Source organism: Passer domesticus, chromosome 10 (assembly GCF_036417665.1).
Source record: "Passer domesticus isolate bPasDom1 chromosome 10, bPasDom1.hap1, whole genome shotgun sequence".
NCBI lineage: Eukaryota > Metazoa > Chordata > Aves > Passeriformes > Passeridae > Passer > Passer domesticus.
This window is the reverse complement of record NC_087483.1, coordinates 16260741-16287039: the sequence shown is the minus strand read 5'-3', so window position 1 is coordinate 16287039 and position 26299 is coordinate 16260741. Positions and strand designations below refer to the sequence as shown.

The window sequence follows — 26299 nt, the reverse complement described above, 5'->3', positions numbered from 1 at the left end:
CAGTTAACGGAGGTAAATATGTGCTTCTTTCAAACTTCCAGAGTTCATTTTAGTACCCTGAGAGTGTAATTTTGTACGTTCCCCTTGGAACGCCTTGGTCCCTTTGCTTCCTGAGTAGGCAGTAGACTGGCCAATGCATCCAAGGAATGGAATGTGACAAAGCTTCTGTCTTGTGGATTGAATTTTATATGTTTGGAAGAGGGACCAGCAAGTTCCCAATGGGAATTTAAAAAAAAGAGAAATGTAAAAATGTTTCTAACTAGTTCATGTCAGCATCTTAATCTGGAACTGGCGTGTCTAATGCAAGATGCTTTTCATGCCATTGTGTTTGCCAGCTACCTCTTAGACTAAGGCATCTGTAGTGATTCAAGAGTTCAACTTTGTGTTAGAAAAAGAAAGGCACTTGTGCAATATCATTAAAAGCTGAGCCAATTTTTTTTAAATATTACTTACTTAAATCCACTGGCTTTCCTAATATTTTGTAAAGCATTTTCCTTTCTTGTTGCATTTGTTGTTATTCAATTGAGAGAATTTTCACTGCATTACCTACCTTAAAATGATAGCATTTTCAAGGCTAAAATTAAGGAATTCTGAAAACCTGGATATTCTAATGGTCGCTAGTGCAGAGATTAGGTATAGGTGACTGCATGCTTTGAAAAGGAGTTTTGTATCCACTTACCAGCTTTTCCTAAAAATGACAACTAAATAATTTTAAAAGTACAAAAAAGGTTAATTGACAACTACTTTTTCATATGTGTTGCAGTAATTTCTTACTGGTAAACATATGCATAAAATATTGTAGCTACAGCCAAACATTCATGTTTATTAGATGCTTTTTTATATTAACTCTGCACTGTGAATGAATAATATTTATCATAAATGCAATATTTTTCCTCTATGTTTGCAACCACAATTAAACAGATTCCCTGTGTGGAATTATATCCCCAACTACTTCCTCCCAAGGTATTTTTAAACTTTTTGCCTGAATGATGTGTATTGTTTTAATTACAGCACATAATAATTATCTGGAAGATATTGGTTATTATGTCAGTCCGAGGAGGCACTTAAGTCCTTTTCTTCTCACAATTAACAGAATAATATTTGTTTCAGAGGTGGGCAGGGATATGAACCCCAGTTAAATCCTAGCAGACATGTCATCGTAGCAGGGGAAAGCAAAGGAGCAGGTCCCTCCCTGGGTGAAAGCATCGGGAACAAACGGGTGGCTGTATTTGTTTTGGCAGGCTGGAGCTGCTGTGAGCCCGCAGTCCCAGCCAAAACCAAGTGAGCTTGGAGTTGACTTGAGCTGTTTCTCAAATGTTTTTGTGAACTCTCACTTTTTTCTTTTCTTTTTTTTTTTTTAATTCCCCATGTTGTTTTAATTATATTTCTCAGTGCTGGGAACATCACACTAGATCTTCCATGTTTTGGGATTATTTGTGAGAAGATTTCTCATCAGCTAATAGCAATTGTTCAACAAAAAATCTTCATTGGTTAGGGTGAAATCTGAGCTCAGATGTGTGATCACATAAGGGAAAATTCCATTGAGACTTGGAGTGGAATGAAGCCCCCGCCTTAATACTTTTGTCTAACATATGTCACTGTATTAAAAATAATTACTTTGGTTCCTTAGAGGGGAAGGAGAAGGGTTTTTTTAAAAACCTGGAATCCTATATTGAGTAGGCAAATAAACTCCTGAGATTGCTTTCATTGGAAAAGGATATTTTAAATGGTACCTTTTACTTGAATGTTGGCCAGTTTAATTTAGATTATTGCTTCTGACAATTAACCTCGTGTTGGGCTGCACTTGTCTCATTAGCAATGTGGCGAGTGATGAACTTGGATCCAGGAGGGCTGAGCTCTCACCTGGGAAACTCCCCCACCACGGCTGTGCCACTGCTTATTAACAAAGTATTAACAATTTATTAACAAACCTACCTAAAAGCCATCTCTGGAGGGCTGGGACTGGGGATTAAACAAATATATTAGTAGTCTTATAAAATTCTTAGAATATTTTTGCCAAAAGAGAAAGTTAAACAGCAGAGGAAGCATGGACATAAGTTTTAAAAATACATTGTTTCGAGATGATTTGGTTTTGATGTTTTCCTTTTCAAGCTTTTGTGGTTTGAGACAGAGTTCCTCCTTCAAAATTTACCTGCTTTAAAGAAAAGTTGTTAAATAAAAAGGGAATACTGTGAAAGAGAGTAAGACTATGGCTAAATAATTAAAGAATAAAATTCTTAAATTCTGTTTGAATGTAATGCTTCATCTGCCAGGAAATGATCAGTTGATTTGTTTTTCATTTAAGCAAAACCAGTTACGCAAGTTGTGGTTTTATGAACTGATTCTCTTTTTCTCCCCTGATTTTTATCCACCAAAGCAAGATATCTGTTACTTCCACAATCTGCTGCTCTGCGTTACACAGGGAATATTCTGAAATAATGTCATCTTTTGGTGGTGGTTTGGAAAAAAAAAGGATTGAACATAATTTTGTGCAATAGGGATAATGAGTTTAGCAACTTTGTACAGTTTGAAAACTTCTCATATAAATATTGTCAGAGAATGACTACTAATGTCCATACCCCAAGATGAAATACAAAGAATTTTCTGGCATTATTTGGAGAAAGAGCTGAAAAAAACCTGTTTGATTTTCAGGGTTTTTTTACTTATGTGCTTTATTTCTGAGTTATAACAACAAACTGTGTACTTGTGTCTAATTTTACAACATACATATCTAATTTGTAGCGTCCAGAGTTAACACAGCTACACGTCTTTATGTGCAGGAAGGGGGGAAAGTGTTAGTCCCTGAAGTAAGTTGTTTTTTTTCCTTTTAATATTAATTCACTTTGTGCTATACTATATCAGCTCCCTACAAATCCTTTACTGCTTCTACTGCGAAGATCAGTAAAGGAAGTAGGATTTAAACTGGCTGCTGTGTTCTCTTCCTTTACTGTGGCTATGCACATAATATTTGCATTCACTTAAAATATATCACACCTGCTATTTAGAAATACTTATCTAATAATGCATACATGACAGCAGATCCAGAGCGCGTCTATCAAAAATGAGTTGTTGTGGCAGTAAAATGGGTCATTTTAGTGGAAAGATGGAATGTTTTGCTCTCCTTGGCTGCAGTGAGGGAGGGGTGTGTGCAGCTGGCCAGCTGGCTGTGCAGCCCATGTGTGCACAGTGAAGAGGGCTAATGCCGAGGTGTGAATTGACTGGCAGCCATCACCGTGCCTGCCTGCCGTGCTCCTTCCTCGTCCAGCACTGCAGCTTTCCCTGCCCTGGGAACAGCACCTTGGTGTTCTGTGGGCTGCCCCACTCTGAGCAAGCACCCTTGGGCATGGCTCTTGTGGAGCAGGCATCCCTGGCTCATCCCTCTTAGGGCACCTCTAGTGCTTGTTTCCACTGTTTATAAATTTGAGTAAAATACATGGGAAGAAGATGGGAAGAAAAGTCATGACTCAAGCCAAACAGAGGTAACTGGTTGCCTTGGGGGAGGAGGAAGGGATATTAGGGGTTTGTGGTCTGGAGATTTATTCCTGTAGAGCTGGGAGGTGCTGGCCGTCATTCAGAGACGGGAGCAGCGAGGCGTGGGCGGGAGGAGGAAGGTGACAGTGATGTGGTCCTGGGTGGATGGGTGAGCAGGCACTGACCAGCAGAGCTGCTTGCCATGAGGAATTCTCAGACAGGGTTGTTTCATCTTACTCACTATGACAAATTTGAGGTCTGTTTTCACAGGAAAGAAAACCTGTTCATTGCTTTGCAAGCTCAAAATTGAAAATTTTTTTTTTGTACCCAAGAAGTGCCTAAAAGGCTGTTGACAAGGTTGAGACCATTTTCTGGCCGGGGCAGTTGCTGGTGGAGGGTTCTGCTGTTTCACTGAGGCTGAGGGAGAGTGTGCATTGTTCTTGCCTATCAACCTGTCTTTTGTGAAACACAGCAAATTCCCTTTCCTCTACTGGCAGAAAACTCCTCAGCCATAATAATAGCATAATTTTGCAGTTCTGCCAAGATTGCTCAAAAGTTTAGGTTGTAAGGTAGCTACATTGGCTAATATTTTCTTTCAAGATAAAATTTCTTTCAAGATAAAATTGCTCAAAATTTTTCAAGTAAAAATTACTCAAAAGATGCTTCGGGTATGACATTCCTTTTGTCTTTGTATGGCATTTGGAGGTACTCACCACAGTTAATGGAATATGAGGCTTTTTGTATATTACACACCTGGTTAAAAGCTGGCTTAAGTCCGTCCCTAAATGCCCCCATTTCATTTGTAAAGAGCTTGTTAGCTTAGCCTTAACACAGAGTATTTAGATTTCAAACTCTTATCTTACTTTTTCTAAATGAACAGTGTTCTTTAGCCATCTCCAGATGAGATCGCTATAGACCTCTGTATCTTCAGTTCACTTCTTTGAACATGTGATGAAAAACATTTCACCTGAGAAGTAGGTAAAGGAAGTAACAAGAAGGCCGCTGCTTGGGGCCTCCAGCAATAAAATTATTCCTGGTTATGGAGAGTGGGTAGACCTTAATTTTCAGTATGGCTTGACTGGACAACCTCTTGAATTTCATTAGTGCAACATGTTTAGTCTAGGGCAGTCTACCTAGACTAGGTAATTTCTCACAAAATCCTATAGATTCATCTCTAATTTATCAGTTTGGTTTAATATTTAATTTTATTCTCCTAGATTGCAGTTCTAATGGTGTGGCTGTGATCTTTTCCATCTGCACTACAGTGATGGTTGGTCACACTGATTGGGACTCTTACTGCATGAGCTTTTCAAATGAGTTAATCTGTGATAAACTGTAAACCAGGGTCCTCACGTGGGGAAAATGGGAGCTGTTTTAGTGCTGATAGGCTCCTCTGATTGGGTTTTCATCCACCATGAACTCAGATGTCAAATGAAGAAAGGAGGGTATTTTTTTGCTGATTAGAAGGAATTACAAATAGTTTTAAGTCTCAATTGCTACAGTATTTTAGGCAGCTCAGATTTTTAGGATAATTCTATAGTTCCAAAGTTTTTTCTTACTCAGAAAGTCTTTTTTTCTTTGGTGTGCGTACCTGTCTTAAGACCTCCAATCTGAAACAACCAGTAGCACTCCATGCCTCCAAATGAACAATAGGCTTTGGGGGAGTGAAATAGACTTTCATTAAGATGCAGATACCCACAGTGCAACCCACGTCCCACCACCTGAGTGAGTGCCAAGAGCAGAGAATAGATACTGGCTGTGGGAAACGGCTGTGTCGGCAGGAACCAGATTGAGGCTTTTCCTCCAGGGTGACCTTTGAAATCAATCAGATTGTGAAAACCATAGACTTCCCAGAGCTGCCTTGGTGTGTTGGGCTAGTAATGCTCCCTCACTGCTGAGGTCTGCTCTGGTTCTCTGTGCCAGTAAGGAGAAGAGAATATATCTGGATTATATGAAGGCTGTTCAGCCTATTCTTTGAGAAGATGTATGCAGTGTCTTCATCTTCCTACATAAGACTTTGTGAAGTAGTTATTTATATCTTGTTTTTTGCTGAAGCATGATATTATTAGTTGAAATCCCTAGTGAGATACTCCGTATTTGTGGTACAGAGGAGAATGCTGGCAGCAGTATAGGTTGTGCCTTATGGTGAAATGGTATCTCTGGTAGATTCCAGGGATTTTCCAGTGTTGGTGCCATGTTCTGAATAAGGCATCATCCCACTGTATCTTTCTTTAATTATATTCCCCCGAACTGGGAATGGGCCTCTAGATTCCTTTTCTGCTTTCGCACATAGAAGCTGTGCATACGTGGGCCCAAGACACCTGGGGCTTTGGGAGATGATTAGAAATGACAGTCTTTCCTCCCTTTTCTCTTGAAATATCACTCTGCAGCATTTTTTATCTCTTTGATTTGAACATGAGATAGAGTTTAGGAAAGAGAAAGAAATGGTGAGAGGAGGTACTGGAGCTCTACACCATCTCACAAGGGTGTTCATGGTGCCAGCAATGCTTGAGGCTTGGAGAGTCTGTCCATTAAACACTCTGGTTTTGGCTGGGATAGAGTTACTTTTCTTCATAGCAGTTCCACAATTTCTATATGTGGTGATTACGTGACAATCTTAGCTGCTACTAAAGAAGTGGGGAGCTGGAAATGCTGCTGAGCATGATGTGTGTGTGCTGCAAACTTCCAGATCCAAAATGTTAATAACTCTTTCCAGTCTTTACCATGTGCAGAGAAATTTATCAGTTAAATTTAAAAAAATAGTTATTTATGTCTTTCTGTTTTTTGTCTCTTCTTCACAAAATGACTAACATGAAGTTAAAATGCTAACAGGATCCAAAAAGGATCTGGTGGCTTTGTAAGAAAATAGGTTCAGTTCTAGGAAGATGTGGGCTAAGAAAACAAATCTAGGTTCATCTCAGCATTAATGTGGGCTCATCAACAGTACAAGAGAAAACTGTTTTTTCTGAGTCTGGTAACAGTTCCTGCTTGCTCTGAGTCATCTCCTCTAGTGGTGAACTAGTCTTTTTTTTTCCGCTTTTGTTTTCTGTTGATAGGAAATGTGGCATAGTTCAGTAACCAGCAAAGCTTTATTTAGACTTGTCAGAAATGCAGAATTTTTTGCTCTTCCTGGGAATAAAAGAAAGAGATGGGGAACTTGAGATCAGATTATCAAGTGAAATAAGTGTCAGTAAAGGAAAATGTATTACTTAATTTAATCAAATTCATCTGAATTTGCAATGCTGTGCAAATTAAGAACTAGGGTTATTAAAATGTATTTTGAAAAGAAATATTACAACCTTAAAGATACTATTCTCTGTCTCTTCTAGTCGATCAATTTGTAAGACAAAGGGGAGGCTTATTCCCTTACCTTCTACCTATTTGTACTATGGGTGAGACCTGAGCCTAAGTATCAACAGTCTTAGATCTCTTGCCTGTTCTTAAATATACATGTGCATGCAGATTTTCATGGATACTTCTGCTTCCATAAAAATTTTTAATATAAAAATGCTAAAATACAAGTATTACTACCTTCCTTGTTAACTGCTTTGTGGTGGAATTAGTTCTTAACGGAATGTCATTAGAGATACTGCGATCAAGCTTGTGAATATTTTTTGATCCTGTATGGATCTGGCTGTACTCTTAAAGTAAGGCCGCTACAAAGAGCAGAGGGCTTCAGAGTTGAATGGCAAAAATTACAGCAACTGTGTCTTCACTTATTGCATTAATGTTGAATTAGTGGAAGCAGTCATTTGAGATTATCGCTAAAGTCCTCGATCCCTCTATTTCCTCAGCAATACTTGCTTTTCTGTCCTGAATAGTTAGATGCTGTCCTACTAGTTTTTCAGTTGTTCATGTTGTTTTTTTCTCATGGAAGTCAAGCGCTGAATGTCTGGTGGGAAGAAAGAAAAGACAGAAAGAAAACCAAAAGTAGTAATTTAGTGAAAAAAACATTCTGCCAGTCTTTATACAGCGTAGGGAAAACCCCAAGACACAAACCTTAGACTAAAGAGATTAAGCTGTTAAACTACATAGGCCAGAATACTAAACTGCATTAGTTTAGGGGTTTGTTTGTGCAGCACAGCATGCTGTATGCCCTTATTTTTCTTTGGACTTGAGACCCATGAATTTTCAAATCTACTTGTAGTTGACTCAACACAAAGATAGTTGGCTACTGTATGTTTGCAGTGTGAGCCAGACTTTCTGTGCTCTCTGTAGCTATTGCTGTGAGTGGGCAGGATATTCAGATTCATACAAGGCCAGACAATGTCTGTAGGCTTAATTCTAAGCTTATTATCCTCTACAATGTCCTGTTAGCAATGCTCTTTTATAACCTTTAAAACGTGTTTTATGTATTCAGCTGCAATGCCATGTTATTGTGCTGTTTCTTCTGCTCAGTAGACTGACTTTCCGTGTGAAGCTTATAGGCAAGCATTGAAGCTGGGTGAATTGAAGGAGTTTGGGGCATTGGCATCTTTTTAAAAAGAAGCAGGGTTTTCCCCAAAGAGGGAAAATGTCTCCTACCTCTCCTCTTCTCCATTGGGAAATATTATATAAAATTCAAGAAAGGCTTCAGGGAGGTAGGGACCAAAGGCTGTCTGCCCAGATACTCTGTTTTTGCTGAACATGTCATGAGGCAGTTTGTGTTGGTGGCAATGGCCTGGCAGAAAGATGACAAAAAGGTTGGACAGCAAATGTTTGTGTAAACCTCTGGTCCTGTTACTTATGTGTAGCCCTGTATAGGTGGTGAGGTGGCAGTACGGTCACCAGGTCCAAAATCTATGGTGAGATGATCCCGGCATTGTTTATGGCTGTTCAGGGGCACTTGCCTTTGTGTTTCTTAGCAACTGAGGCAACTGCACTAAAGCCCCAGTTCTCAGTCTGTGAGGCTGAGCTGGAAGCCCACTGCAGGTCCCCACTAGCTGTATCTGCTTATGTTGGCCCTCTGGGAGGCCCTAAATTAGAAACAGGTCCTGGTGTCATGCTGGGATGGCAGAGAAGCAGCACATTTTTCCAGGGACCCTGGAACTCAAGGAGAGATGGCTGATGTCCAAAGTTATGATGTCCAAATCACAGCTGTGTTTTTAAGATGGCAAAGCAAACCTCTACTCATGGCAGCAGCTAAAGAAGCTCTTTGATCAAGGAATAAGCTGAGTTGTGACACTCTGGATTTCAAGGGTGTTCAGCAGGCACTGCTCCCTGGGAGGAGGCACAGCCTGTGCTCCTGGTGTCCCAGGGCTAAAATGGGAACAATCTTGTCGTAAGATTGCCCAAAAGGCAGTAATTTCATGCAGAACTGGGTGGAGTGCCCTGCTCTGGGCATTATGTGGGGATGATGTTAGTGACATGCAGCGGGTGCTGCAATCCTATGGGCATTGGGTATACTCAGTAATAGCACTGAGGCTGCCCTGGTGTGAGGGTGCCTCTGAGGAAGGGCAGCCTGGTGGAGGGTGAAGCTGGACTCCAGGCTGGCAGGGTTACGGAGGACACCTGGGCGCAGTAGCCTTTCTGTCATGAGTTGTCATGATTTCAAAGACTTTGTTTGATGCTCTGGTTCAGCTCTCTCTACTTAGAGAAGTGGTTCTCTGTCTCAGATGAGAGAAGCGGACTTCTCTCTCTTTATGCATATTCTTGCTGTCCAAGGCAAGTGCACACTCAGCCCAAAAATGACAAAAGACAGATATTATGCAGGACTGAATGTGGTTTTCCTCAGTGGAGGTGGTAGTTTTATAAGTAATACAGGAAATGTAAAAAATACTTCAGAATCACAGAATATTCTGAGTTGGAAGAGACTCACAAGGATCATTGAATCCACTCTGGAAACTTAAGTGAATAGCCTGTTGTCTTGTTTTTTTAATAGTACTTCCTTTGCTTCCTTGCCCTTCTATTTATTTGTGGTATTCCTGTTCTATCATATAACAGTTTTAAAAATAATCCCCTGAAGTAAATAACATCAAGGTTTTTTTTTCCTGTTTCCTTACCAATTATTGACTGTTTTTTCAAACTGAATAGAGGTTGGAAAATTAAATAAAGACTTCCAAAATAACAAGCTCCAGAAAATTTTATTTAATTTGTGGGTTCATTCTGTTCACTCTCTCTCTCCCCTCACCTCATTTTTTTTCCTTTTTTAAGAAGATCTTTATTAATTTAGTCTAGTAACTTAGTGCCTATATTAAATTAATCTAATAAAAGTCAGGGTCCTCACATAACGTTTCCCAAATGTGAAGCAGCATCTATTACACGAGACACAATCTTTTTACTGTAAAATGTAAACCCGATATGTGGAATTACAAGCCATTAAACTGTTTAGTGTATGTTATTTAAGTCAAATACTTCAATACAGTCTTGCTGGAGGAAAGGAAGGGGCAATGCTAGCATTCAAAAAATGAAAAACACAAAACCAAGCTTCATGTATCAAAATGATTTTCATCTATGAAAGTACTCTGAAGTTTGGCATTAAATCTTGTAACACTAACAGTCTTTCTATTGATAGTTTCACCCATAATTCCATAAAATGTTTAATATATAATCATATAAATATCATATGTAATCATATAATTGCTTAGTTTATATTAAAGTCTCTGTACTGATGCAGATGTGTAAGCCAGAAAGTGTTTAAATTGACTGGCTCATAGTTGTGTTGTTTTGTGCTCTAAACCATCACCGGTACTCAGAGTTTATGAGAGCATTTTTAAACAGCAAGAGCAAAGACTTGCAGCAGCAGCAGCAGTTCAAGGGGCTTTGTGCTTCCAGAGCTTTGTGTGGCTGGGCTGTGTTTTCCCCTTGGGTGAAGGTCACCCTTTTGTGCAGAGCCCTGAAGTTGCACAAGTCTCATGAGCTGGGGTGGAGCATTCGTCATTCGGGGATTGTGGGTGTTCCTGTTGATTTGTGGATGTGTACATCACAGTGTAATCACATAGTTTATTCCTGTTCTCTCACTGAATTATTTATTATGGGCTGAAACGAGGAAGGAGGGGGATTCTTTTGTATTGGCATAAGCATAGGATTATGTTCATTTTGTGCTTTCAATCACTGCATCACCAATATGTCAATTGGCAGAATACAGTCTACCTCACATATTAGGATGTTGCAAAGTTCAATTAATTAATGTTTTAAAGTGCATTGGGACCTTCTGATGAAAGATGCTTCAGAAGTATGGGGGGAGTATTCTGCTGATTGTTTTTTCCCATCTATTACCCCAATGTGTCATTGACTGAAATCCAGTAGAATAATATTGGCACACTTATAACCATGGGCAAAGGCAGTGTAGTATTTTCTTAGATTTTCCAAAAAGCTGGCTTAATAATATAATAAAAAAATTAATATAATCAGTTTATTTTCTGGTAATTTTTCCTGTTGCTTTTTCATCCTTTCTCCCTGAAAGGATGGATTAACAGTAATAACTACAAATTATGGCTTTATGTTGTTACAGTGTGATGATATACTACAGGCAGTATAGAGGTAAGAAACATAGGTTGAGTTGTTATGTACTGCAGGGTAGTGATTTTCTCCAAACTGATTTATGAGTAAGTAATTCTTTGTATTTATTACATGGGACAGGCAGCTTTCAATTTGTGTAACAAAACACAGCTCAACAAAGGAAAATTTCATGCTAAAGCATAGGGATAAGATGCCTTTGAAAGGGACAAACAGATGCAGTCACTGTCTCAGGAGCATACCCATTTTGGAAGGAAGTCCTGCAATAGTGGGTGATAGAGAAATGGCTTGGTGGTCCCAGAAGTGGGGCTTTTGTTTGGTATCTCTTTGAGATCTTTTATTTGGAGCTGTAAAAGAAATCAGAAATGCTTGGGTTTTAATGCTAACCTGCAATTTCTCCTGAGTGTCTGTTGTTTTGGTAAGAGCTGCTGTTAAAAGCACAATGTTTGATCAAAACTACTTGATTGAATTCACAAGGCAGCAGCAGATGTTGGTTGTGTTCTTCAACCAGCCTTGTGTTTGCAGTCCACATCTCTCAGGCTGTGGTCCTGGGATCCCTGAGATGCAAGGAAACAAATTCTGGGACACATGAGTAGCTTTTAACCCTGGCAGATTAGCATTTAAAATGAGTTACATTATTTCTGCGTATGCATTTGCATTAATACTACGAGTATGCATTTAAGGTGCAATTTAGGTATGCTCATAATTTGTGAAAGTGAAATCAAGAGTATTGCTGTGGTGGGAGCAGGGGATGGTTTGAAGGGAGCCTGTGACAGGGTGAAGCATGTTCTAGTTGTTTGCTCTGTTTAGCCACAAAAAGGAATTTGGAAAATGCCCCATTTGAAGAGTTTAATTTTACGGCAGCGATGTGTTGGAAGGTACCTGAGGTGCTCCAGTAATTGTTTTGGGGCTATCCAGATTAAGGTTACCTGTGCAGGTGAGTGGGAGATGCAGCACCTGCCCTTCATTCCATTCAGGATCTTATTCCATAGTCATAGCTAGACCATGATATGTGTGTTCTAAAGCCCAGATGTGGCATTCTTAGAATGAGTGTGCTGTGTGGCTGTCTTTCCATTTGCAATGACAAATGAGGTCTCTAGCCTATATAGATAAATAATTTTCATGTGACTGGAAATTTTCATGTGAATTACACAATGGAAAGGGTTTGCCAGCTTAGCTGTATTTTTCTAGAAAGCAGCTTCCTGCTTTTTGTCATTTTATACTCCTGATCAAAGTAGTTTTTCTGGAAGTCTGCTTTAGCCCCAGCCTTGCATCCATTCAGTTCACATCTCAGTAGGGTGATGTCCTAGGAATATTCCCCTGCTTTATAGATGCATCATTTTTTCAGGTGATAAAATAAAGCTCATGAGGATCCTGTGATGAGTTCTGCTGGATCTGGAATGGGTCAGCTGTGATATAGCAGGGCAAGGCTTCTGTTCAGTGTAGTGTTCTGCTCTCACTTGTGTAGTTACCACTTTCCTTCTCCAAAAGAGCTGCTTTTTGAATGAAATTGAGTTGGAAACATGCTGGCAGGGTGGCACATCATTGGCCTGAGTGTAGTGACAGCAGTGAATTCAGTGGTTATGTACAAACCTGACACTTGAGCTCACAGAAGTTTGCCCCTGGTGTGTTCTGCCATTCTTGTGGGTAAAGGGAGTTAGACCAATTTTACACAAAGATACTCTCTTTTTTCTCTGTCTGCATTTTGATGAAGCTGAGGCTTAAAATTAATAAAAGACCTGACTGTAGAAGTACATGCCATTCAAGAACCAACAACCTGTGTGGATAGAGAATCTCTTCTAACATAGGTTTTGAAAAAAAATCTTTTGAGAAAACTGCTGTCTTTATTGTCTTTAATTGCCTAACTAGCCTGGGCTGCATTCAGTCATTTCTTGGTGAGCTGAGAGCTGTTCTAGTCTATAACCATTTCTTGAGTGTGTGCAAGCATTGAAATCTGTTAGCTCGCCCTTCAGAAATCTTTCACAGGAAAAAAGACCCAATAGATATTGGAAAGAGAGGCAGATCTGTTAACAGAAGAGTTTTGGGAACTCAAGGAAGATGTATATTTGTGTTTCCTGAGCTCTCTGATCTGCTGTGCATTATCCACACATAATTTTGAGAAGGTCTGGAGCTGACAGGGAAGTGATACTCCCAGAGAAGTATTTTCGTTAATAACACAGTGACCTTTCCTCATTCCTGTCTCCAGTCCCAAGTGTCAGTTGTGGTAGGATAAAAGGTTAGCCAGGCCAGTTAAAATGATTTCTTTAAAGGCCTGAGCTGTACCATTTGAAGTCAATGAGAGGAACAATAAAAAATGTGTATGTGGAAGTGACCCCTTGCTGCCAGGCTGTTTTCATCTCCGGATTGCTGTTATGTTAGACACACCCAGTCTGGATAAGAAGGGACCTTTTCAGGGGGAAAATATTGGCCTGCTCAGTTTTTATTGAGTAGTCATTCAGAGATGTCTTAGTATGCGGAGAACACATTTGCTCAACAAGCTGGCATCATCTTCCCAAACACAGCCCAAGAGTTGCCTTAAGTACAGTGTTGGTGCCATGAAATACACACCTGTGAAGTCTGCTGAGGAGCTGAATGGAAACCATGGCTTCTGGCTATCGTTTGGACCAGCTTAATGTGCTCTGGAAAAAAATATTTCACACGTCACATCACACCGGCTAAAAAAATAGCGTGCATCAGCAGCGCTGTAACACAGAGTAAAGGACTCTCAGCAGGTGTTAACGTGCAGAGGCACTGAGCATTGTGGTAACACCTGTGTTTGTTTAAATCCAGCCAAAACAATTTCCTCTCCAGTTGTAGAGGAGGATTAAAAAAAAAAAAAAATCTCCCTAACTTCCAGTAGTAGCAGACATTCCTGTGAAACAATTTGCATAGTATTTCCCATGGTGCATTCTGGCTGCACTGGGCTGGGTTTTTTTTAAAAACCATTTTAGTGTGGGGACACCTTTAGTAACTTCAGTGCTTCCCAGCCATCTCTTTGTCCTTTGCCAGCATTGCCAGGCCTGAGCAGTTGCAGATGGTGTGCTCTCTGAGTGCTTTCTTAATTGAATGAAAAATAAAGCCTCTTGTAAAATATTACCAATTTAGATGTGACTTATGGGGCACATATGATGCTTATTTTTTCAATAACATGAAAACTTGGCGGGGTTAAACATAGGAAGCCAAGTGTTCTGTGAAGCCTGTATAGATTTCTGGATTTCTAGGTGATTTTGCTTTAAATTATTATATAGCAGGAGGAGGTGAAGGAAGTCAGCAGCTAAACTGTGTTTTTCCAGCATGTATTTTACGCAGTGGACCCTTGATGCTCATTTCATGACTAATATATGCTGTACTATATGCATTTCTTGTTGTCACCAGAGATAACATTAAGTAAACTATCCCCTTAAGAAAAACAGCTTTTCTTGGCAAGTGGAATATGACTCAAGGAGCCAGCACTGGAGACATACGGTGCTGTGAATGAGTGCTGTGTGTTACTCTACTGGATCTGAGTCCAGGCACTATTTATACTGCAGCATATTCAGCACCAGATTGTTAAATCTTAATACTGAAACAGTGCATCATTGAAATGTTTTTGTTCTGTTTATGTCCCATTTTAAAGCATTGGATATCAAGCAACACTTAGTAACTTTTTGTTTCATTTGGACAATATATCTCTTTGCCAAAAGCTTCTTAAGCTTCACTGCTCTTGAAGTATTAGCCTGTCTGTACCAGTGTGTTCCAGTGAAACTTTGTGCCACTGAGGATGAACGAGGTCACTTCCAGCTTCTTTCAGTGTGTGCTGACAGAATGCCTTGCAAAGCTTGTCAGTGGTAAATGCAAAGACTTAAGTGCTACAGAAAAGGAGTTGTACTAAAATTATTTCCTCTTCAATCTGTGTAGGAATGGGGAAAAATACTCCATAGCAGGTACTTCATGGCCTCTTTGTATTCTGTTATTGTCTCTGTGAGAAGCTTTGTTTCACTGTTTCAGTGTAGTGTTTATCTTATGATTATTTTTGGGAGATCAGAATAAGAGTTTTTTTTAATTTACTGCAGTTCAGTTAGTTCCAGAGCTGGGAGTAGAAAGTGAGGAGGAGACAGTTGAAGTTTCTTGGCACCACAACATCCTTCTAGATACCCAAGAGGAGTTCTTGGCGTGTCTGTTATCTCAGAAGAAGTAGTCTTCTTGTGTATTAGTGTACTACTTTTTTTCTGGCAGTTGAGTTTATGGATGTCTTTTCAAAGATCACACAGTATATAAAGAAACCTCAGAAGGCATCAGTTTGAATGGAAGAATGGTGTCTTGTAGGGCTGAGCTGAGGAGAGTTAAGTGAGCAGAACAGTGGGGCAGTGGGAATACAATAAAGGAGGGAATAAAAGCAGTAGTGGCAATAGTGCAGAACAGGACTGAACTGCTTTGCTGTCATGTAAGATGGCACTGTGGCTTTCTTTGTTTGGTGTCTTCCTGGAAGTCATTCCTGGGATTAGTCATTGTTTTTGGTGTGGGTGGGCCCTCTGTAATTGTCTAAACAAAAATAATACCTCTGCACCAAATGGTTTACCATCCAAGTTCGCAGTCTTTGTGACAAGCTCATCCAGAAGAGGTGATGATCCCTATGAAAGAATGAACAGAAGTAGAAATAGAACATACAGCATTCTCCCCCGCCTCCAAAAAGCTATTTTGGATCTGTGGTCAGCAGGTTGCAGTTGTTTGGTTCTTGATTTTCTTTGTGGGGAAAAAAAACCCAAAACTGTCTGCATAGTGCAACTTGTATCTGGGAGTAAACTCTTCCTGCTTGGTGGGTTTCCATCCACACTGGGAATTGTACCATGTTTAGATTGTAACAGTGCTGAAAGCCCACGCATAGGAATTTTCCTGTTCAAGTCAAAGTAATGCATTTATTTACTGAAGAGTTTTTGTAGACTGCAAAATCAGGACTAGAAAGTACTTAAAGCTTATTCTAACTTAAAGAACTAGGCTTTAGAGCTATGATGAAAGATGTGAAGGAAGTCTCCTGTGTTTCCTTACAGTAATTTAAGAGTCAGGAACATGTCAACAACTCTCTCCTAAAAATTTTGAATCTGTTCCTGCTCCTCTCCACTGTTTTCTCAGGAGTCAGTAGAATACACCTTCCTGGGCAGGACTGCAATAAACCTCAAGGCAGATCTTGAATCTTGGGAGCAATCAACCTTGCTGAAGGGTTTCATAAATGGCTGATAAAATATAAAGTATGGATTTTTTGTTTTCTTTTCAGGAATAATCAAGCTTGGGAGGTGGAATCCCCTCCCTCTCAGTTATGTGACTGATGCACCAGATGCGACAGTAGCCGACATGCTACAAGATGTCTATCATGTTGTGACATTGAAAATCCAATTACAAAGGTGGGTGTTTCTGAACATCTGTCCTTCCCTATTCTCTGAGCTGCTCTGTTGGTTACAGCATTACTACAGAGATTAGCACATCCTGTCTTCATTAATTTATGGGCTTTTGATGAAATGAAAAGAAAATGGAGAGAAGGGTGGTTCACCTGGCAGGTTTTTGGTGCATGGTCCAGCTGATACTGTATGCTTTCTGAAGCAGCATTGTGGTAAGGGTGAAGGGCAGAAACTCAATCAAGTAAAAATATGGGGCTTTTAGAGGCAGACCTTTCCACAGTCCATGATTTAATGGATTCTTAAGTTCTAATTTTATCAAATAATAAACTCTTTGCCTTTTTCTAGCATCTGCATTATGAAAATCCAGGTCTTCTTCAGCCAATTGCTGAGATGTGGAGGAGGGGAGCTTTTTTTCTTTTCCTTTTTTTGTCCAGTGGTCTTTCCAGCAAACAGAAGACAAGGAAGGAAAGTGTTGCTGCAGGTCCATTTGGCCTTTTGAAAATGTTTTCCTTCCCTCAGGGCTAATTCTGATCAGCAAAGCAAAAGCTCCCAGCATTTTTACACTTATTTACCCTCCTTTCCTCCTTCCTTTTTTCTTCTCCTTTCTCTGTCTTGGCCTTCTAAAGAGTCCTCAAATGTAAGGTCCCTGGCAGTGCATGGCATATGCCAGAGCTGCAGATAAGCCTACATTGCACAGCCTCCTGTAGCTGTGTGGCCAGAACATGACAGAGTAAAAAGTAACAGACAATCTGGAATAATTTGCTGACAATTCTTTGAAGCTTTGGCTTGAACAGAAGAGGGGCCCACAGGGATATGTGCATGTTCTTTGGTGACAGGTACATGCCCTCCAACTGTTCAGTGCAATTTAGAATTTGGAAATAGTTGATGCCTCACTGACATTAAACTTGCAAACAGCAACATTTCTTTCTTGTTGAATGTCTGATGGTGCTTGGGTTTTCTTATTTCCATGAACAGGTCTTTCCTTGGTTTTGTATACTGTTAAAATTTTTCAGCTGGGCTGCATCTCTGCTATGTAGCTGTAAAAGAGTGTCTAGACCCTACAGCTGCTATAGAGCTACCAGGAGTTCATGTAGTGTATTGTCACATCTCTGTTAGCAAAGGGTATGAACCGAAGGTTAAGATTTCATTCTTTATCTTCAAAGTGCCTGAATGCCTGGATGTCACATAAATAAAAGATAGTCCGTGGCTTTGACATAAAGATGTTCACTGAGTACTTGAACTCCACAAGCACAACTGAAGGTTCAGCTCTGAGGCAAAAGCCAGGCTGTAAGGGCAGAAGGTAGAACCACCTTCTGGGGCCATTGGAGAGCATGCATTAAGGCTCTGCATCAGAAATGGCAGTGACAAGCTTCTCCCACCTTTTTGCTGTGCTTCTTGGGTCTGTCCCCATGCATGTAGACACAAACCATAAGCTTGTTAAATTAAAAGAGGCACAAGTCACATGAAGACAAAAGCTTCACTACATGTGCAGTTCTTGTGGAATGAAAGTGAGAATGAACTGCACGTGACAGATGTTGGGCATATGGCTTAATGTGTTTCTGAAAGGCTCTGGGATACTTCAGTGATAAGGGCACTATAAGAACCTGTATAAAATTAAACTAATTTTTCAAAGTCTCGCCTCCACACAATGAGGGCCCTCACTGTTCAGGGATTTTGTTAGTGGCAGTGCAGCATATATGTTTATTTTTCTACCCCAGCAGGAGTATCTTTGTCTGGAGAGGATGGCTTTACTCAGCCATTCCTGGGGCTCGCTTTATGCAGTTTCTTTGCTCTCCATCAGGCCCCAGCAGGACTGGTTATGCACACATATGCCATAGGAGGATCAGCAGCTGCGTGTTGAACTGCACATCTTCTGGTAATCATGCTTGGTGGGAGAGGGATAGAGGGGAGAAGCACCTTGATGGACTGGCCAAGCAGGAAACTCCAGGGGTCATGCTTGTTGCTTAAAGGTCTCTAGCACTTGCACACAAAAAGTAAGCATCTGTGAAGGTGATGTTTCTATCTGCTTTTTGTTTTCTGTTTTAACAGTTGTTCAAAGTTGGAAGATTTGCCAGCAGAGCAGTGGAACCATGCCACAGTTCGCAATGCCTTAAAGGAACTGCTCAAAGAGATGAATCAGAGCACATTAGCCAAAGAATGCCCTCTCTCACAGGTCAGTGCTTTTAGCAGGCTTAGGGAAAGAAAGACTTGCAAGACCCAAGGCTCATATTTGTTCTGTAAAGGTCCTACGCTAAACAATTCCATAAGTACCAAATAAATTTCTTGTTTACTTTAGAAAGGAGAAATACTAATGAATATGTTAAATGGTATCTTTACACCATGTTTTCTTAGTGGGTTGCCAGGTAAAAATTATTAATTAATTGATTGGTTTTCATAGAGATATAAATCCATTATTTAGATTTTTAGCTGAACCTATTGCAGTAAATCTAATGATCCTCAAATACAAGATTCAAATGGCTTCTCCCCACTAGCAGAGGCTTGCCTTCCCCCTTAACCCATGGATAGCTCTCATCAGCCTGCAACCATGATAAAAAGTATGCAGTTTTAACAGTTGTGCCCCAATTTCTAGGAAACAGCAACAAAGAAATGTATATGCAATTATGTTAAAAAAAGAACAAAAACTCAGCCTCATTCTCCATGACTGCCTTTTAAATGGCAGTGATGTCATGTCTAAGACACAGGTTCCTACAGATGTCACGAGCTCTATTTGTACTTTAGATTGTCATAATGAGACATTCATAAAATTTTTATGACTTACTTCTCCTTGCCTCTCAGAAAAAAACAGAATAACACTTTAGCACCCAGACCAGGTAACTTTGCTAGGCATGAAAAATATATTGCCTTCTAAAATGTGTACTAGAATCAGGTTAATCTGTCCATTGTATCTTTTAAAAGTCAAAACATGGGTAATTCCAGCTTCCTAAAAATCCAATACTTTGCTTGCTCATATCCAGCATCTTTTCTCCTGTGATTGTCTGTCTTCCATTGCACTATTCATGCAATTCATGATCCAAAGCCTCCATGAACCAAGAGAATTCACTCTGTTCACCACAAATTTGCCTCGCTGTGTTATGATTACAACTCCAGGGAAAGCACAGAGGTAAAATATGGAGCTGGTAGGAATCACATTCTTTACTTTCTTTAGCCATGTGGGATCTGCAGAACTAACAGGAATTGGAAGGGTTTTGTAAGGAAAAGCTACGGAACTTGCTGATTTAGTAAAGGAGTAACAGACACTGTAGATATGCACAGTGTGGAATACGCATTGAATACGAAAGTGTTTTCCTTTTCACACAATTTAAGTGTAATTTTTTAAAATAGAATTATCTGTAGAATCTGGTCAGCTAATGATGACTGCAGCATATGGTTGTCTCTGCCCAGTCTTCTTCAATATCCAGCATAACTAAACTATGCATCATTTCATATGCAGAATTCATTTGTTGTCTGGGTCTGTTTCCTCCTACTTCAGTTTCAAAGCCTACCAGGTGGAAACACTGCAGTTGGTTTACTCCTATAGACTCTGTCTGACATATATTTGCAAAATTACTGATGGCAGAAGTGTAGCAGCCAAAATCCTTACCCCAGTATTTATTTAGCAGACAAAGCTAAGAGGAGATCCTTCTGTAGGAAATTGAACTTGCTTACTATTAAGCACAGGTATAAATGACCTTGGGTAGTGACTAACTCTTGAACTGAGACTGCAGTATGCAGCTTGTATCATTATTATTATTGCCATAAAAAGTTTCAGTCTCTTTTGGTTTAGCTCACAAAATGCAGAAGATACAATGGAAGGTTGTATAGAAGCTGTCTATTACCATCATCTGAATATGCCTCTAATACAATTCCTTCTCCCAAATCAGTTTTAAAAAAATATCGTGCCAAATGTGAAATGTCATTACAACCCCCTTGTGGTTAATATATTATTGACAGCAGCAAATTGCAGAGTGGTCTCTTAGGAGTGAAACTGCAGAGTAAATGCTGCTGTTTATTAATGTGTTCACAGTGCCTCAAGTACAGAAGCAGAGAGGGGCAGCGTGGGGAGCTCCCGCTCCCACCAGCGATGGTGCTCCGGCTCTGGTTCTCAGTGCCCGAGCTCTCCAGGCAGCCCAGATGGGGATTCTGATTGCTGCTAATGGGAAATGTAATCATTCACTTTGATTTAAAATTGTTCTGGTTTTTTTCTGCTAGGTGTATTACATGTCTGCAGCTTAGCTGCCCTTAGCCTACGGCTCCTGTTCAAACAAATAAATCCCGGTTAACCAAGCTGGGGGGAAGGAGGATAGGTAGGGGGAGTGTGTGTGGCAGAAAGAAATCCAATTATTTCAGTATTTCCATCTTTTCATAGAGATCTGTCTTCACTGTGTTGTATCACTCATTTCAGCACTGACCATGCATTTTTGTCTCTCTGCTGGAGCAAGCTTTATTAGGACATGAGCGTGTCCCATGTTTTTCTCCTTGAACTTACTGCACCAGATTTTCTTTGTGTGGGTATTTCTTAGCTCCTGCTCTAAGTAGTTCTAATGGAACATGGCTGTCATGGCCACACACATACCAAACATACCTGCTGCTTTATTCCTTCGTTAAGGATTTTTCTAGAAACATTATGCATTATGCAGAAGTTTGCAACTAGTGAGTGATTTTTTAATCCCACTCTCTTTTAAATGGATATTTCCTTTCTCCAGACTTATCAAGATTCCTAAGAGAAATACCCCTAGTGTTCCTTTATATATAATAGTGAGGCTATCTGGTCTGAAAATTGTTATAGTTCTTTCCCCTGCAGAAGAGAATCTGTCCTGGGATTTTTTTCACCAATGGTTGATTTACTGTTTGATTTTACTTTGTTTATTTAGTTTAAGTTTTGCTTTCTCAAATAAAGGTTAATGGGTTAATACATTCTGTGATATTTAATAGCCTCGTGATTTCAGTAATGTTGATTTCTTGTAGAGCTAGATGATTTGGAGAGGGAACCTCCTCCCCCCCGCCCCCCCCCCAAAAAAATTAAGAGAACCAAATTGATATGTAGATGGAGCTCAACAATACCCCCAACTTGCTTTAGTGAATGGGAATTTAACTGGAGTGATGGAAAAAAACTCAGGTTTGCTCAACTTTGTTCAAAAACCCTCTTCAACAGAGGCTATAACCATGCCAGGCTTTCAGAATTCTATTGCTTGTTAAAATGCTGTAGAGCAAGAGAAGATTTATGGGCAAGGAATTGCTACTGACTGCCACAATGCTAGGTTTATGTCTCAAAATATTGATTTTAATTAGAAAATTGAATCTCAGTTTTAGAAATTGGAACTGCTACTTAAGGCTCTTAATTCATAGCCTGCAAACTCTACTGCAGTGCACCATAGCACTCTTTGAGTGGAAAAGGCAGAGTGAAAATGCAGAAGGGTCTCTTCAGTGAAAGTGAAATTACCTATTGAAGACTGAAGGTAATCTGTATCACCCAGTTACCTTAAGTTGTTCAGTTTTGCTCGTGTTTTTTTAAGTTCCTAAAACTCAGGAGTTAGGGACAGAGTCCTGTGATACTGCAGTGAACGGGACAGGAGGCTGGGTGACTCTGGCAGAGGGCAGGGATGATTTTGTTTTTAAAGCATTGTTAAATTCAGTGAGCCAGTGCATAAGCCTTGTCGCTTTCCAGAGATGTCCAAGAGCCTGCAGGAGCTCATAGACCAGGGCTTAAAACCATGGTTTGAGCTGTGAGATCATCCTTGCTCTCTCCCCTTGGTGCAGAAAGGTTGCACAAGGTGCCCCAGCTTTCTCTGAGCTCCGACATATGTGCAGAAGGAGGGCATGAGGAAAATAAAATACTGTGGAGAAGGTGCATTGACTCCCATGTGTTGGTGCTGTTAGATTGCATTTCCTTGGTGACAGCGCAGTACATGTGCTGAGAGCAATTTGACCCTGGAAGAGTTCAGAAAGGGGAAAAGGACAGCAAAATGTTGTTAAAGGGATGCCTCCTCCATAGCATGGAGGAAGGGAAGGGAAAAATAGAATGGAAGAACTACCAGTAATGAGATTGTTTGCCACTCTATGGGCAGAAGAACCCCACACATAAAATATCCTTTTTACTGCTATCAGGTGCTGGAAAACCAGTCTGTAGCCATCTCTTCATTCAGCTTGTATGGAGTTGCTTAGGGGGAATTTGCAGAGTAGGGAGAGATGCTGGTTAGGCAAGTGATATTTCAGTTTTGTTGAGCTTTTTTGTGGGTTTTGACTGCTGTGTTGTAGTATGTGTAGTTCCCTGTGCTCTGAATGGCACTGCTAATTTCTCTTCTGGGTGATTCTTCACACAAGGGCTAATCACACGTTTCTGTAAATTATATTAATTTAACTTATTTGCCTAACTGTTGTTCTGCACCAAGTAGCACGGATGTTCTCCAGTTCTTGGCTGTGCGGTCTTGCTGCATTTGGAAGCAGAACAGAGACATCTGAAAAGCATTATTTGGATTATGCATGCTGGAGCATCTAATCTTACCTTTAGGATCTGGTTCCTAAATTGTGCTTGGTGCAGTGAGCATGTGTTCCTCGGCACAGCACTGCCTGTTGTTACGCAACTGCAGTTTGGCTGTTGCAGTATCACAAGTACAAAGCAAAGTAGAACTTCCCCCCCAGCCTGAGCTGCAGGTCTCAGTGTAGGTTTGTACTACATTTTTTATACATAATTGTGCAAAGTAACTGTTATTGTGATTTTATTCATGCCTGGGCATATAGACTGGAGAATAAAATCAATATTTTGTACTCATCAGATGATTCTTTTGGGTTTAAAGTCACACATGGATGATCATTATGCACTTGTGTGCCATTTGCCTTCCCTGGAAAAGATTTCTAATCATGGAAGATGTTTTAAATCACTTTTTGTTTTTCTTTCTATACTTCCAGAGTATGATTTCATCCATTGTAAATAGTACATACTATGCCAATGTGTCAGCAACCAAGTGCCAGGAGTTTGGGAGATGGTACAAAAAGTACAAGAAGATTAAAGGTAAATTGGTTTTTTTTGTTGTTGCTTTCCAAGTTCTTGAAATTTTGCTGACAGTTTGAGATTATTTGATTTAAATAAAAGTAATAATAAGCAATAATAATGTTTGTGAATTTGTGTACAAAGAGGACACAGTCACAGCGCATTTGAAATTAAATCTGATACTTTACAAACAAGGCTGGCATGAAAACACAGGACACAAAACATGCTTAAAATACCCCATTTCACTGTGCTGAAAGATCAACTGTGTTTTGAATTAAGCAAAAACATTTTGGAAAGAAAGCATTCTAGTATCTCAGGATTTAAAAGTTAAATTACTGTGTAAGTTGCTCTAGTTTTGTTTTGTTCCTGAAAGCTAAAAACCTGACTTTTAAAGTTACATGTGCCCTTGTTCTTTGTTCTCAATACTGCAAAGTGTACTGGCATTCCTGCTGTATTTTATTCTGTGGAATCTGGATACAGAGGATTTAATACTGGTTGTGGGGAGACACTTACATATAGCAAGGTGCTGCACCCACTGAAGTAATGAGAAAAATAGGCCATTGTATGTATTTTTTTCTATAATGAAATTGTATTAGTAGGTCTGTAGTGCCTGAGGCAGTAAGATTATTCTAAGTTCATCCCATTCTCACCACTGAACTGTCTGATCACCTGTCAGTGATGCACAGTATAATGTGACAAGCATCCATTTGTGTGTGGTTTGTTCTATTATTATTCCTTTCCTTTGGCAAGAGACTTAAGTGTGCACTAGACTATTTGTTTTAGTAGGTTTTTGTTTTTTGGGTTTTTTTTAACACTCATGTGCTTTAAATGCTCAGGACTTAGAGGATAGTCAAAAGCTTTTTCATAATTCCACCTGGGACCTCTCTCCCCAAATCTCCATCACCCTTGGAGATTAGCTGTATGCTGGGGTAGGGTTTTTCCATAGTTTTTCTGTCTCTTACACCACTGAACAGAAGATTCATTGTCTGAAAGAAGGCATAAACTGTCATTTCTGTCTGTGATCCTTTCAGTAGCCAGGAAAATCATAACAGAATCCACAAATATCATGAAGAAATAGGGTAATGTCATATCCTTCTTGAGAAGCCATTGTATTTTCAGTTTTGTGTTGGATTAGCACCTTTCAAAAAGAGTGTGCTGTCTTTTCCTCATAAAAGGCTGGGAAGCATAAGCCAGGAAAGGTTGCTTGTTTTGTTTCCTTAGGACAAACTAGAAATCTGCATAATAATACCATAAAAAATATGCTGCTTGAGCTAGGAACACATGAAACAAAATTGCATGAAACATCAGAACAAGTTCTGAGGCATCTGTTTTTTCTTTGCACATCTGGCTTGTGCAGAGCATACCTGTAAGACACTCATGCCTGGGCTCTGCAATGATTAATTTTTCAGTAGGGGAAAAAGAAAGAATGTTCTGTGGTGAAATTGTTTGTGTCTAGAAGGAAAATTGTCCAGTCAGGATTGGGGTAACAGTGCAGGCAAGGAGATGGTAATGTTGCTTTTCACCTACTAAAACGGTTTAGGCTTAGAAGTAAAAATGTTGATTGGACATTTTAGTATGTGGTTACCCCCATGCCAAATAAACTGAATATTTTATTTTCTCTGTAAATTGCCATTGTGTGACTCAGAAGTGTTTCTTTTCTCTAAATGGTGTCTCTTAATAACAGAATTTTATTCAAAGTGCTTTAACATATCCTCTTGGTTAAAAAGCAATCAAAAGAATCAAACAGCTTCAAGGTCATCACTATTCGCTTTTACTTGATGTTCTGGGAGAACAGAAATAGGCGCTTTTTTTTTTTTTTCATTTTTCTTTTTACAAAACTGGGCAAGGGTGCCAATTGCAGAGGCACTGGAAGCCCTTAACTGTAGTGTTCTTAACTGTAGAGACACTACTACAGCTTCCAAGTATTTCCAGTACACTGTTGTCTTCTACTTTCTTCCACTCTTAGAGCTTATGCTCTTAATTTTTCTTTACTTAGTAAATGCACAGTTAAATTTTTAAGTGCAGTAAAAGCAAAATGAAACCTCAATCAAAAGGTCAAGGATCCAAACCCAAAGAGTTTGCCAGATAACTCTGTATCTGTGCTATTCAGAGACACAGCCAGTCGTTGCTGCTTGGAAGTTTGTGTGTTGGTAGGAGGAGAAAAAGGAAGGTTAAGGTATGTGTGAAGTAAACACAAGCTGCTATAAAGCAGTTCAAGTAGTGTTGATTCATCAACCATATGAGTGGGAGAGAAAACAAAGAGTCTGTGGCAGGTACAGTGGTGCGTGGAGAATAAACAGCAACTTCAGAGCAGTAATCTTCACTGCCTGCAAACAAGAAGACTTCTGCACTTTAGGTAGTTTCAATTTCTCATCATCTCTCATTTAATGTTGTTTATTTTCTATAGCCAGATTGTCCTGCAGGACAGCTCAGTTAATGTGCAAAATCAGTGACTCAAGTTACATGCATCAGTCATTGAGTACTCCTTTAATAATATTTTTAAAAGGGCTTCCATGAAGGTGAATGGATGATACAGTGATTTGTTTTATGGGCTGTAGCTGGATTGATTAGGTAAAACTATGATTTGGAGTTCTTGGAACCAGCACCCGTATCCTTGTGTAACTCTAGAGCTGGTTACTAGAAAGTAAAAGCAAAAAACAATTCACATGAGCTGTGGTAAATACAAAATAAGAAGGGGCTTCAAAATAACTTTATTGACGTTGCAAACTAAATGCAGCCCAGTGTTAAATGTGTTTCCTATTATCTGCTAATGTCTGTTTTAATAAAACAGTGGGAACTAAATGGTTGCTTCTTAATCAAAACCATGATTTCCTAAACATAAGCTATGTGATTCTGTTACAAATTGCCACATATAGATCTACTAGGTCAAACTTTTTTCCTTTCTCATAGAAATAAATAAACAGTAAATTAATTATACTCTCTGGAAGATCAAAGTAATTACAACCAAAGACAGACAAAAAATAAAAAGTTCTCTGGAAAAAAAAAAAAAAAGAAAAGCATCAGGTTGCTG

At 39.6% G+C, this 26299-nt stretch overlaps 1 protein-coding gene across 6 annotated transcripts in view; it reads left to right on the top strand.

The window, feature by feature from the left end:
* Positions 1-26299, top strand: part of SATB2 (SATB homeobox 2) — a 131743-nt gene that overhangs the window by 43098 nt on the left and 62346 nt on the right. For all 6 annotated transcript variants that reach the window (XM_064433990.1, XM_064433989.1, XM_064433993.1 and 3 more), the window contains 3 exons: positions 16160-16286; positions 18330-18453; positions 23187-23289. In XM_064433990.1, the coding sequence (XP_064290060.1) occupies positions 16160-16286; positions 18330-18453; positions 23187-23289 (354 nt within the window). The remainder of the gene's footprint in view (positions 1-16159; positions 16287-18329; positions 18454-23186; positions 23290-26299) is intronic.